This window comes from Xenopus tropicalis, chromosome 4 (genome assembly GCF_000004195.4).
Source record: "Xenopus tropicalis strain Nigerian chromosome 4, UCB_Xtro_10.0, whole genome shotgun sequence".
NCBI classification, from domain to species: Eukaryota; Metazoa; Chordata; class Amphibia; order Anura; family Pipidae; genus Xenopus; species Xenopus tropicalis.
The window spans coordinates 102,472,046-102,485,728 of record NC_030680.2 but is presented as its reverse complement, the minus strand read 5'-3'; the positions used below and the strand labels follow the sequence as shown (position 1 = coordinate 102,485,728).

The window sequence follows — 13,683 nt, the reverse complement described above, 5'->3', positions numbered from 1 at the left end:
TAAGCAGAAAACCTAACAGCTAGGCGGGACCTGGTGCATAGAGACCTTATTGATGTTCTTAACTGTTGAGCATTTTTAATACATATGTGTCAAATACAGTAGATCCTCTTCCCAGAGGTTGTGGCATAGTTAGGGGTCATCATCTGATTTATTGCATAACCATTTCACACTTTTGCTCCTCTCTTTTTTTAGTTCTTGAAGCCATGAAACCAATCAAGTTTAACAGATGGGGCCTTCCTGAAGCTGATCCAGTGACAATGCAAACCAGTGAAGCTGGAGTTTTTGTGGGTGGAGATATTGCTGGCTTAGCAAATACAACAGTGGAATCTGTGAATGATGGGAAACAGGCATCTTGGCATATACACAAACATATACAGGTAAACAATGTGCAGTCTACCAGCAAAGAAAAAAATTGAGTGTCATTAAAAATGAATGCTTACATTTAAGCAAATGAAAGAAATATAATGAGTTTATTCAAGTGCATACCTGTGTCTCACTATAATGACTAATTTATGAAAAAGCATATGGTAGTTTTGACATTTTGCAGAAATGCAGATAGTGATTCGTTAAGAAGTCTAATTCTCACATCTCTTTTAAGGTAAAATTCTGCAGAACTTGTTATTTCTTTTTTTAATACTCTACAAGTTTAATGTTTTTGTAGTGTTGCCTGGACTTAAAGGAAAGGTGGAATCACTGGGGGATGCCAAAATGTTATGCACGCCCCTCCCCCCAGTGATTGCATTCACTTACCTGATACCCTGGGCTGGTGCTCCTGGTAGCATAAAAACACTCTAGCCTGGAGTACATGCAGGCAAATCATCCTCTTCCGTCTTCTTTCTTTGCACCAGCTGTGCATGTGCAGTAGAGAGAAAAGCCCTACTTTTTGACCCGTGTTTGCAGAGAAATAAGAAGAAAGGAATCGGATCACTCGCTTGCATGTATCCTGGGCTGGTGCGATTTTCTGCTAATAGGAGCACCAGCCCAGGGTATCAGGTAAGCAACTTGGGGTCACTAGCATTTGGCACCCTTCAGTGAGTTTGAAGAAACAGTAATTTAAAAAAAAAAAACCACCTAAAAATGAAGTGTTTTAAAGTAATTAAAATATAATGTAATGTTGCCCTGCACTAGTGTGTTTGCTACAGAAACCCTACTATAGTTTATATAAACAAAGCTGCTGTGTAGCCACGGGGCAGTCATTCAAGCTGGGAAAAAAAGAGAAAAGGCACAGGATACATAGCAGATAACAGATTCTATAGAATATAATGGGGGTTTTATCTGTTATCTGCTATGTAACCTGTGCCTTTTCTCTTTTGAATGGCTGCTCTCATGGCTAAAAAGTAACTTTGTTTATATAAACTATAATAGTACAAAGTTGCATGGATTTGTGTCCCTTAGTTCTCCAGCACTTTCAAAAAGGAATTTTATAAAGATCCCTATGATCCCCTGGGCTGTTTAGAATGACTATTATTTTTATATGTAAAGTGCTGAAAATTTTGTCTTTCCACTGAATTTCACTTGAGATAAGGCAATCTTTTGTACATGTTGTCACTCAGTAATACATTATATATATATATATGTAAAATAATTATTTTTTGTTCTTTTTTTAGCAGCTGCTTGCATGTAATATAGAGTATTCAGCTAGTGCACTTTTTAATGGAAATACATTTTGTACATTCTTGCAGTATGTGCACCTGATATGTTTTTTTTTTTTCCTTTTTACAGTCTCTACATGGAGTATCTATCACTAACAAGCCTGAGTTGCCTTTGTTTTACACTCCAATTGATCTGGTTGATATAAGTGTGGAAATGGTTGGGATAAAATTTCCAAATCCTTTTGGCTTGGCAAGTGCTCCTCCAACCACAAGTGCCCCAATGATACGTAGAGCATTTGAAGCAGGATGGGGTTTTGCTCTAACCAAAACCTTTTCCCTTGAAAAGGTAAGTACACTTTAGTTTTACCTGAAATCGATATGGAAAACACCTTTATGTCAACTTTTAGTATGTTATAGAATCAGTTTGTCTGAATCATCTGGGTTTCATTATCTCAGCTCCCCAAAAGAAAGGCTGGTTTAGGATGCAAAATCCCATGGAAATGTTTTTACAGTTCATATCAGCTCTACTGGTATCAATTTCTAGCTGGTAATGGGTGTTTCTCCCTTTATCATATATGTTATTAACTGTGCATTTCTCTGCAGTAAGATTTATTTGTAACTTTGAATCAAATGGAATTGAAGACTTTAGATTGACTGTTATGAAACTAGTAGATCTGTTTGAACGTACTACATAAATGTTTGATTAATTAATTCTGATTCCTTGATGGAGAATAGATGGAGATCTAAAAAGTGTAACATTAAACATTATAGCTGATTAAAAAGCTGATTTACATTTATTCAGTTGTTATAGCAAAATGACCATTAACTAATATTAACTGGCAATGCATTACCCAAGAACAAAAAAAAAATTATGGAAATATTGTATTGATGTGGATTTAATTGAATTCAGAAAATGCCCATTGTGTGATGTAGAAAATGGTATTTAAGCAATTTGTATAAATAAAGACATTTCTATTTAACATTTTCTTCTAAAATTAATAAATAAAATGAACATACTGTTAAATGCTAACCTCTAAGGCAGGGTCCCCAACCTTTCTTACTCGTGAGCCACAGTCAAATGTAAAAAGACTTGGAGAACAACACAAGCACCATAAAAGTTCCAAAGTGCCAAATAAGGGCCAAGATTGGCTATTAGGGGCCTCTATGCACACTATCAGCTTACAGGAGGCTTTATTTGGTAGGAAATCTTTTTTTTATTCAACCAAAACTTGCCCCCAAGTCAGAAATTCAAAAATAACTACCTGGTTTGGGGGCACGGAGAGCAACATCCAAGGGGTTGGTAAGCAACATGTTGCTCAAGAACCACTGGTTGGGGATCACTGCTCTAAGGTATATGGCATGACCCATCAGTTATTTGTGATTCTAGCCATAAAAACACACAATGGTTCATTTGTGACTGGAAACGTAGTGTGCAAAGTGCAAAAAACTGGACAGGAAATAATACACCTCTAACTGTAACAGGAAGAATTGTGGGAGTAAGACAGAACTCTGTCCATTAATTGGCGTATGTGACCTAGCATGTATGTGTGCCCTTGGTTTATTTGTGTGCACACTGTTAATCTTATGATTCCTTAGCTTAAAATGGCAACTTTCTACTTATTATCCAGGGGCACATACTGCTAAAAAAGTATATTTTTATGAAAATGTTTTGATGAAGCAGGGCTTTACATATGAGCTGTTTTATATGTTATATTTTTATAGAGACCTACATTGTTCGAGGGTATAGCTTTCCTTTAAAGGGTCATGTACAAGGCTGGGGGCTCACCTTAGTGCTTATTTAACAGGACATGTGCCTCCATTATCCATGCAGAAAGCAGCATCAGGAGATGTAGACGATCAGACCACAGTTATTTTCAGAAAATTATCATTATAATTTTGTGTTAAAGTTTTAAATAATCCATACTTTTTGTTTTTATAAAATAGAAAAATGCACCTAAAAGAAACGAACCCTCAATATAATACTAGAAATAACAATTTTTATTAAGAAACAGAACATGAGCTTAAGGAATAACTAAGTGGTTGTTGAAATAGAAATTGAAATATTTGTAAAATTTGCATAATCATTTCCACATTAGAATTATCAGTCGTTATAACCCAGAAAGGGCTTAAATCCATTGTTTAACCTGCTAAGAAGAAAAAAAACTTGAAAAGGCTCAGGTTTCCCAAGTTCCATACTAATGAGATTTCCTTCCCCAAGCACTATAATGAGGAAAAACATGATATGCATTAATTTTTCCATTACCGTATTGCAATTTTAATATCCATTTTCATATTAATCTGTGGATTACGATAGAAAAAAAAACCAGGTAGCTAGCTATTGGCTAAGTATATCATCCAGCAGGGATATACACAAATAAATATATATATATATTGTGTGTGTATTCAGCACCTAAACAAAGCATTTTCCAATTCTTTAAATGCTTGTTTATTGCAAAAATGTCAGCCTTCTAGCCATTAGGAATGGACCCGGGGGGAAAGCTGATGCTGGGAGGTGTAGTTCATTATAGCCAGCAAGGCATCAGTTATTCCTGAATATACGCAGTGTTTCTCAGGTGGAATCTGTAAGAAATGTACAGCTAACACAAATTGCTATTTTTAGATTAAACGGATGCTGTTTAAGTATGCATTGTCCAGTAAGCAAGAATCAACTAATCAATGCTTTAATCAATACCAAAACGTTAAGGTAACAGCACCATGTGATAAAATGGTTATCTTGAATTTATTGCTGTGTAATGTTTTGTGAAGTCTTTGGGGGGGTGATGTGAATATTAAATGCAGCAAATGCAAACTCTTTCCTTTGTTCTACAGTGAAACACAAGCAGGAGGCAGAACATTTAGAGAGCATAATGTTTGCTTTTATTTAGATGTTTTCCTCTCTTGTGAACATGTAATTCTGATTAATCAGAGACATCTGCTTTTACTCTGCTTGTGACACGCATTGATTTGTGTGGCTGTCACTTTCAATAATCAGCAGCAGTGGCTTTATTACTTGTTCTCAGTGATGTGAATGCACCAGAGAAATGTACTCAGTGTTTTTCTTTCTCCATTTTTTTGATGTATTCTTTTCACCTCAATTAACGGCTACAAAAATATGCTATGATTATGTATACACAGAGTTGCAGCATCTGCAATACAGGTGATGAGAACTATGTTACTGTACAATCCACCATAGTGTCCCAGGGCAGAATGGTTAATCTTTTTTATAGAGGTTTTCAAGGTGACCATACAGGGTGTATTTTCTCCAAATAATCTTCTCATAGGGGCACATTTACGAATGCACGAATGCATGAGCGTTCATGCGAACGCTCCGAGCTTATTTTCGTCGTGCGGACGCCCAACTTTTTCGTACGCCGCACGAATTTTTCGTACGCCGCACGACTTTTTCGGACGTTTACACGAAAAAAGGTTTTACCGCTGTTTACAATTGTTCGGTACGAAAATTTCGTGACTTTCGGATCGCCAATACGATATAATCATGACTAATACGATTTTTTTGTAAGCATTTTCGTGATATTTGCAATCTTACGAAATTTTCGTTTCCAATACGATTTTTTCCCATTCGTGATTCGGATTCGTGGATTAGTAAATGTGCCCCTTAGTCTAGATGATTTGATCTTATATACCACATATATGCAAGGCCAAATTACAAATCAGGTTGCCATTTATGACCAGGCTTGGTTGGGCATTTTGGCAATTTTAACCATACTGCTTGGCTATTTTAAAAAGTATGACACCTCCATGGGGAAATGACAACAGATCCCCCAGCGAACAGATCCTTAAGCCATGGACCAGTTGGTTGGATAACTGTAAGGTCAGTCATATTCTACTATGAAGTCATTGGTTGCAAGGTGAAAATAAATATTTTTTAAATTGAAAATTAGACGGAATAAAAATGCACCCTAAGGGGCACATTTACTAATCCACGAACGTCCGAAAAGCGCCTGAATGTGTTTTTTTCGTAATGATCGGTACTTTGCGACTTTTTCGCGAATTGTCGTGACTTTTTCGAACTCTCAATACGAAAGTTGCGACAATTCGCATAAGTCATAATGGCTATGAAAAAGTCGCGACAATTCACGAAAGTAATAATGGCAATGAAAAAGTCGCGACAATTCACGAAAGTCATAATGGCAATGAAAAAGTCGCGTCAATTTACGGAAAAGTCGTAACGGCGACAAAAAAAAATCGCAAAAAAATACGAATAAGTCGCAAAATGTTCGTTTTCCAATCCGAATTTTTCTCATTTGGATTCGTGGATTTAGTAAATCAGCCCCTAAATGTACATGGCACTTTTTCAGTTATTCAGCATTATGTAAAAAGTGCTGTTTTTATATTAAGACTTTGTCAGTACTGTCTTACTAATACAGTATAACCATCTAATTAACAACTTTCCTTATAGCTTTTCAGAGTAAAAAAAAAAATCAACAGCATCATTTTAGCATTACTGTTATTTTCAAATGTATGTATTTGAAAATGATATAGAGGGATTTGGTGGCCTTTGTGACATAAGGAGATACGGCTCTGAGCACATACAATTTTAATGATTTGGGATACTATTAAATGGCACTTGTCCTCCAGAGGCCAGAAAAATAATACTGGAATGTGCTTCAGAATATTCGGAGAAAGAGAGCCATTGGTCATAGCTTTACAAGGTGATGCAACCTGAAAAAGTAATGAAGTTTGCTATAGTAAATGTTAAATTCCTATAAAGTCTGAAGCAGTTGAAGTCTTTAGCTTTTTTTTAAGTCATTCCTAGCATAGAGACTTAATGAGTTTACCAGTAATCTCAATATTTAGTTTGGAAATAAGTGAGCTACACAAAGAAGAATTTATTTGCCCCTTTATTAAAACAAAAGAAAACCCTAAACAGCTACCAGTCATAAAGATATATATCAATATAGGTATGGGACCTGTTTTCCAGATAAGGGGTCTTTCTGTAATTTGAATCTTCATACCTTAAGTCTATTGAAAAATAATTTAAACATTAAACAAGGTACTGTTTATGACAGTGAATGAAACATTAGAATTATTATCTTATAATGTAGTCTAAGGGAGATGAACTTTTCATAATTTGGAATTTTTTGGATAACAGGTTTCCAAATATTGGATCCCATACCTATATATCCTCTTTCAAAGACTTACAGTGGCTTGCAAAAGTATTTGGCCCCCTTTAACTTTTCCACATTTTGTCACATTACAGCCACAAACATGAATCAATTTTATTGGAATTCCACGTGAAAGACCAATACAAAGTGGTGTACACGTGAGAAGTGGAACGAAAATCATACATGATTCCAAACATTTTTTACAAATAAATAACTGCAAAGTGGGGTGTGCGTAATTATTCAGCCCCCTTTTGTCTGAGTGCAGTCAGTTGCCCATAGACATTGCCTGATGAGTGCTAATGACTAAATAGAGTGCACCTGTGTGTAATCTAATGTCAGTACAAATACAGCGGCTCTGTGATGGCCTCAGAGGTTGTCTAAGAGAATATTGGGAGCAACAACACCATGAAGTCCAAAGAACACACCAGACAGGTCAGGGATAAAGTTATTGAGAAATTTAAAGCAGGCTTAGGCTACAAAAAGATTTCCAAAGCCTTGAACATCCCACGGAGCACTGTTCAAGCGATCATTCAGAAATGGAAGGAGTATGGCACAACTGTAAACCTACCAAGACAAGGCCGTCCACCTAAACTCACAGGCCGAACAAGGAGAGCGCTGATCAGAAATGCAGCCAAGAGGCCCATGGTGACTCTGGACGAGCTGCAGAGATCTACAGCTCAGGTGGGGGAATCTGTCCATAGGACAACTACTAGTCGTGCACTGCACAAAGTTGGCCTTTATGGAAGAGTGGCAAGAAGAAAGCCATTGTCAACAGAAAACCATAAGAAGTCCAATTTGCAGTTTGCCACAAGCCATGTGGGGGGACACAGCAAACATGTGGAAGAAGGTGCTCTGGTCAGATGAGACCAAAATGGAACTTTTTGGCCAAAATTCAAAACGCTATGTGTGGCGGAAAACTAACACTGCACATCACTCTGAACACACCATCCCCACTGTCAAATATGGTGGTGGCAGCATAATGCTCTGGGGGGGCTTCTCCTCAGCAGGGACAGGGAAGCTGGTCAGAGTTGATGGGAAGATGGATGGAGCCAAATACAGGGCAATCTTGGAAGAAAACTTCTTCGAGTCTGCAAAAGACTTGAGACTGGGGCGGAGGTTCACCTTCCAGCAGGACAACGACCCTAAACATAAAGCCAGGGCAACAATGTAATGGTTTAAAACAAAACATATCCATGTGTTAGAATGGCCCAGTCAAAGTCCAGATCTAAATCCAATCGAGAATCTGTGGCAAGATCTGAAAACTGCTGTTCACAAACGCTGCCCATCTAATCTGACTGAGCTGGAGCTGTTTTGCAAAGAAGAATGGGCAAGGATTTCAGTCTCTAGATGTGCAAAGCTGGTAGAGACATACCCTAAAAGACTAGCAGCTGTAATTGCAGCAAAAGGTGCTTCTACAAAGTATTGACTCAGGGGGCTGAATAATTACGCACACCCCACTTTGCAGTTATTTATTTGTTAAAAATGTTTGGAATCGTGTATGATTTTCCTTCCACTTCTCACGTGTACACCACTTTGTATTGGTCTTTCACATGGAATTCCAATAAAATTGATTCATGTTTGTGGCTGTAATGTGACAAAATGTGGAAAAGTTCAAGGGGGCCGAATACTTTTGCAAGCCACTGTATATTAGTGTGGTTAACTCAAAACTCTTGACAGAGGCAGGGACAACATGGTGGACCCCTGCCAACAATACCAGTACCATCCCCCTTTTAGCTGGTCAAGGTTAAAACACCCTATACATCCAGTTGCCTATTCCTAACCCTGCCATGGTTCTGTCATTCTCGGCTCCTGACTTACTCACCAGGGACATTCTTTAATGAAAAATAGATAATGCATAATTGTAATAACCCAGTACTGCTATAAGGCCCAACATAAATTATTTTAGAAAATGGTCCACCTTTTTCCAATTAGCAAAATACTTTATTAAATGTATGTTTTGCCCCCCCCCCCTGTGGCCAGTCATTTCACAAATTACTCTGAAATTTTATATGAAGGCAAAAGTATTTTCCCCTAAAAAATAATCCAAATAGTGTCCAAAGAATCAGTTTTTAACATATGAAGGTTGAAATCTCTATACTGTGTCCCTCGAGCCCAGACTTCAAAATGTACCTTATTTTAAACCGTGCACTCCAAATTCAAGAGTATTACTTTTTTTTTTTTTTTATAACTTAAATCCTCTGTGGTTCATGTTGGTTTATTTAATTGTTTATATGTTTGAAAAAAATGAGATTTTCATTACTACCTCTACAAGACAGTATGGCACACTTTAAGGGGGTCATTTATTAAGGCTCAATTTTTCTGGTTCGGGTTTTTTGACACCAAAATATGTTTTAGGTGTGGGGAAAAAACATTATTTGTTGCAATTTATTATGCAACAAACCATGACAAATCCAAATGCAAAAATACACCATCTAAAACCTGTCAAGATAATGTAGAAGCCATTGGCAGTCGTCACTTTTACAACTTTGCTTTGTGTTTATAGAGGTTTGGGGATTTTTTATGCTGGATTTTGTACAACAATATAAAAAAAGAAGTTTTAGTGCAACAAAATGAAAAAGTCACAGTTTTTACATTTTTCTGTGTCATTTTTCCTCCTTTTGATAAATGAGGAACATTTGAGGAAATTAGTTTGTGGTTTGAAATAACTATAAAACCCCGAAAATCAAAATGTTAATAATTGCCCCCTTAGTGTGAATGTCGAGTGTTTTCCACCCTGGTTTCTAATATTATAACCATATTTACTAAAATGACATGGATACTGGACTCACACTAGTATAAATGCTTTTATTAAGTACTTGTTTATGATGTTTCCTGTAATGAAAGAAATAAACTTCATACATGTGAAATCCTATTGATATAAACATTTTGAATAAAAAAAAAACTGTAGAGTAAAGATTACTACTAGTTGAAAGGTAACTCCAGGTACTGGAGTACTGCTCTAATATCCCTTGGAAAATGAAAGTGACTAGTGATGGGTGAAATAATTAGCAAGGCATGGATTTGCAGCAAATTGTTTTGCGAAACGGGTGACAAAATTAGCCGCGTGAAAACAATTGTCACGTGGGTCATTTTTTTAGCTGTTTCTCTAAATCTTCACCGTTTCACAAATCTTTTGAAAGATTTGCGAATTTTCCAAGCAAGATTCGATCAGCACTAGAAGTGACCATTAAACTGGCAACTGCTGTTTACAAAACAAATGGAATGATAAAAAAACGATATTACAGAACAGGTGTGGGATCCTCTATTCAGAAACTTGTTATCTAGAAAGCTCTGAATTAGATGAAGGACATCCCACGTAGAATCAATTTTAAGCAATTATAATTATTATAAATTATTTCCTTTTTCTCGACTCTTCTAAAACAGTAGCTTGTACTTGATGATAACTACCGTATATACTCAAGTATAAGCCGATCCGAATATAAGCCGAGGTACCTAATTTTACCTAAGAAAACTGGAAAAACTTATTGACTCGAGTATAAGCCTAGTGTGAGAAATGCAGTGGCTATTGCTAAATATAAAATAATCAAAATAAATACCAATAAAATTACATTAATTGAGGCATCAGTGGGGTATATGTTTCTAAATATAGTATTTTTTACAAAGAAAAATAGTAAACTAGCTTAAGTGTTGAAGAAGGTCAACAAAAACAATATGGTGTCAACAATGATGCCTTAAGAGTACTACCCCCCTTAGCTCAATCAGCAACCAAGCTAAAACACAAAGAGTTAAACTCCTTCAAAACTATGGTTTATATAGTATATAAAGTGCAATGTATAGTGCAGAATGGGACAGGTGAGGATGGTAGATGAAGATGAATTTGGGAGCTGGCCAGGGCACTGGAGGGTCTGGTTGCGGTTGGCCTAATTTGCACACAAATGACTAGGTGCTAGTCTGGAGGGACCCATGGCACCCGAGGGTGACTTTTTCAGCACATTTTGGGTGCTGAAAAACTAGGCTTATACTCAAGTATATACAGTAAGCTTTATGGATCCATGCTGGTGGCAAAACATTCTATTAGGGTTAATGCTTAAATATTTTTATTTAAATGACTTGGCAATTCAAATTATGGAAAGATCAGTTTTCTGAAAAAAACCCAGGTCCAGCATTCCAGATAATAGATCCTATACCTGTATCCAAAGGTTTTAAAAATAGCTTGTAATGAAAATCTGCTCGGTCAGCTCTTAAGTAAACCGGCAAATGTCATGTAAAGGATAATGTAATTTGTAAAATTTGGTCCAGTTAATGCAGCTCCCATTAATGATTCTGAAAATAGCTGATATGTGGAACGTTGAAATCAGTGGCTTTGCTTTATCTGTGTGACTTCTATCAGCACTGCCTTCACTCAGCCTTGTATGTCACTCAGCAGAGCCAGCACCTTCTGTCGGCCTCAATGATCTCCCTAAATGCTGCATTTATGTATCATAGCCATGTGGGTGTTATTTTTACATATTTTACAACTAGCTATTAACCTTTCACAGCCATATTAACTGGGTAACCATATTTTCCACTGTATTAAGTTGCAATTAAGACTACTTAAAATAACATTTTCTCCGACTATATAGGTTTTTTTTTCCTTTTATTAAACAGATCATTTACTTAACAGAGAATTCAAACTTTATACTGCTTAACCGAAAAAGCTATTTAAAATGTATTAAAATGAAGAAACTTGACATTTGAAATTCTGATGTTCCTATTACGAGAAAGGTTATTCTATGGAGTTTTGTTATGATATGAAATATTAATATTTAACAATACAGTTCTGATGAAGTACAATTTGCCTAGCTTGCATATAATAAAGAAATTAAAAGCATACCAAGGGAGTTGAGTGAAAATTAGATCCCTGTTGGAACATCTGCTTGAAATGTTATTATCCTGTCCTGCTGACATCATTACTCCCTTGTTGTTGCTCCCAAGACTGACAGCTAAATATTGCTTGAATACCTGTTGTTAATATATGTTATCTAGTTTTTGCCAATGAGCACGGAATATGTCCAAATCGCCACATCTAAGAAAGGACTGACTAAGTGATGGATTGTATTTGCAGTTATTTCCAAAGTTTAGTGCATTGTTTTGGATCCCATCCTTTTCATTCTGCTGACATTTGTAGATGCCAGATTGTGGCCATTGACTTGAAGCAAAATGCCAGTTGATATCTCTGTAAACAGCACCATTCTTATTTATTGTGAGCCTGCAAAAGTGTAGAATCTAAACAGTCTAACGGGAACTAAAAACAGATCAGTAGTGGCAAGTGTGCATGGCCAGACTGATTAGAAAACAATATATTTAACATGCTATAGAAAGGTTAAGAAACATGATTTTCAGTGTTCTTTATATATTTTTGGAAATGAATAGGTTTATATGAAGTGTGAGCATATTTGACTTATATTTAAATTATAAATCTATTCTTGAATTTCTTTGCTGTACCAGCAAGAAGGATGTTGATTTGCAGAGCATTTCTTGTCTCCCAAAATTATAAATGACTCTTACAAATGACTACAGGGTCATAGATTAAATGAATATGTAAGTATACATAAAGGTTAATTCCCTTGCTACTATCCAGGCCCCAGATGGATGATTTGATCACAAAATGAGTTTGAACTCCATTGTTTACAAGTAATATTGGTTGGTGGTCCTTTCTGGGACCCTGCCACCCTATGCAGGGTACATTTCAAAGAGATGTTTCTCCTTCATTTGGGCCAGTACAATGATTGCTTCACTAGTACCAGTGATGGAATAACAGTTTACACAGAAGCAATTACTTATTGATTAATTGGCTTTTTGTAATCTAAAAAGAAATATGAGTTCTTCCCTGGGAAGAATACTTAAATCAGCTGTAACTGCCTTTGTTTAAGAAGGCCATGAGGGAAAGATTATCTTTTCTAGATGCTCTGCATAATTAGTGTGATTATGTTTCAAAAATCTGTTTACTAAGTGTTTAATCATTAATATATCAAGTGTTTTGCTACATTTTATTGCCAAACATTGCTATTCACTTTAGCAAAATCCTGCTAGCTTGTGTTAGGTTTTTGTTTTAGCTGACATGAATTAGAAGGGAATTGTGCTGGGGACATAACTGAGAAAATCCCACTGTGTGTCATTGGGTCCTGTGTATGTTTAGGTTACAATTGCAACTGGCAACACCACAGTGAAAAGTGAGGCACTAGAAAACAGAAGGTATTTGCATGGCTCATAGTGCACGCATAGGGTTGCCTTTAAAATCACAAACTACTCTTAAGTAAGGAATTATGGGAATTATATGGGTTTTTTTTAATTTGACAGTTGATGAACACATCCAGAAAGCTGATTTTAATATCACAGACTTAGGGGCTGATTTACTAAGACACGAATTCGAATTCGAAAAATTCAGTTTGGAAAACGAACAATTTGCGACTTTTTCGTATTTTTTGTTATTTTTTTGCCGCCTTTACGACTTTTCGGAAATTGTCGCGACTTTTTCGTAACCATTACGACTTGTGCGAAAAGCCGCGACTTTTTCGTAGCCATTACGATTCGCTCGTATCTTGTCGCGACTTTTTTGTATTGAGCGCTCGTAAGCGGCGGGCGAAACTTTCAGACTTAGCATGATTTTGGAAGCCTCCCATAGGACTCAATGGCACCCTGCAGCTCCAACCTGGCCCAAGAAAAGTCACCATACTGAAGCTTGAATGAATCCGAATCTTTTGTACTCGGCGCGAAAGCTGCGAAAAAGTCGTGACTTTTCGCGTAAGTCGTAACGCTACGAAAAAGTCGCAACATTTTGCGAAACATTTGGAATGGCTACGAAAAAGTCGCGTCAATTTTCCGATAAATCGCAAAATACCGATCATTACGAAAAAAACGCAATCGGACACATTCGGCCCCTTCATGGGTTAGTAAATGTGCCCCATAGTCTTATAATTGGTAACTTGTGGGAAGCCTATTTTGATATTTTACATTCCATCAAC

General features: G+C 36.6%; 1 protein-coding gene across 2 annotated transcripts in view; it reads left to right on the top strand.

The window, feature by feature from the left end:
- dpyd (dihydropyrimidine dehydrogenase) overlaps positions 1–13,683 on the top strand; it is a 412,417-nt gene that overhangs the window by 220,396 nt on the left and 178,338 nt on the right. For both annotated transcript variants that reach the window (XM_002933799.5, XM_018093615.2), the window contains exons 12-13: positions 193–377; positions 1,723–1,938. In XM_002933799.5, coding sequence (XP_002933845.2) covers positions 193–377; positions 1,723–1,938 — 401 coding nt within the window. The remainder of the gene's footprint in view (positions 1–192; positions 378–1,722; positions 1,939–13,683) is intronic.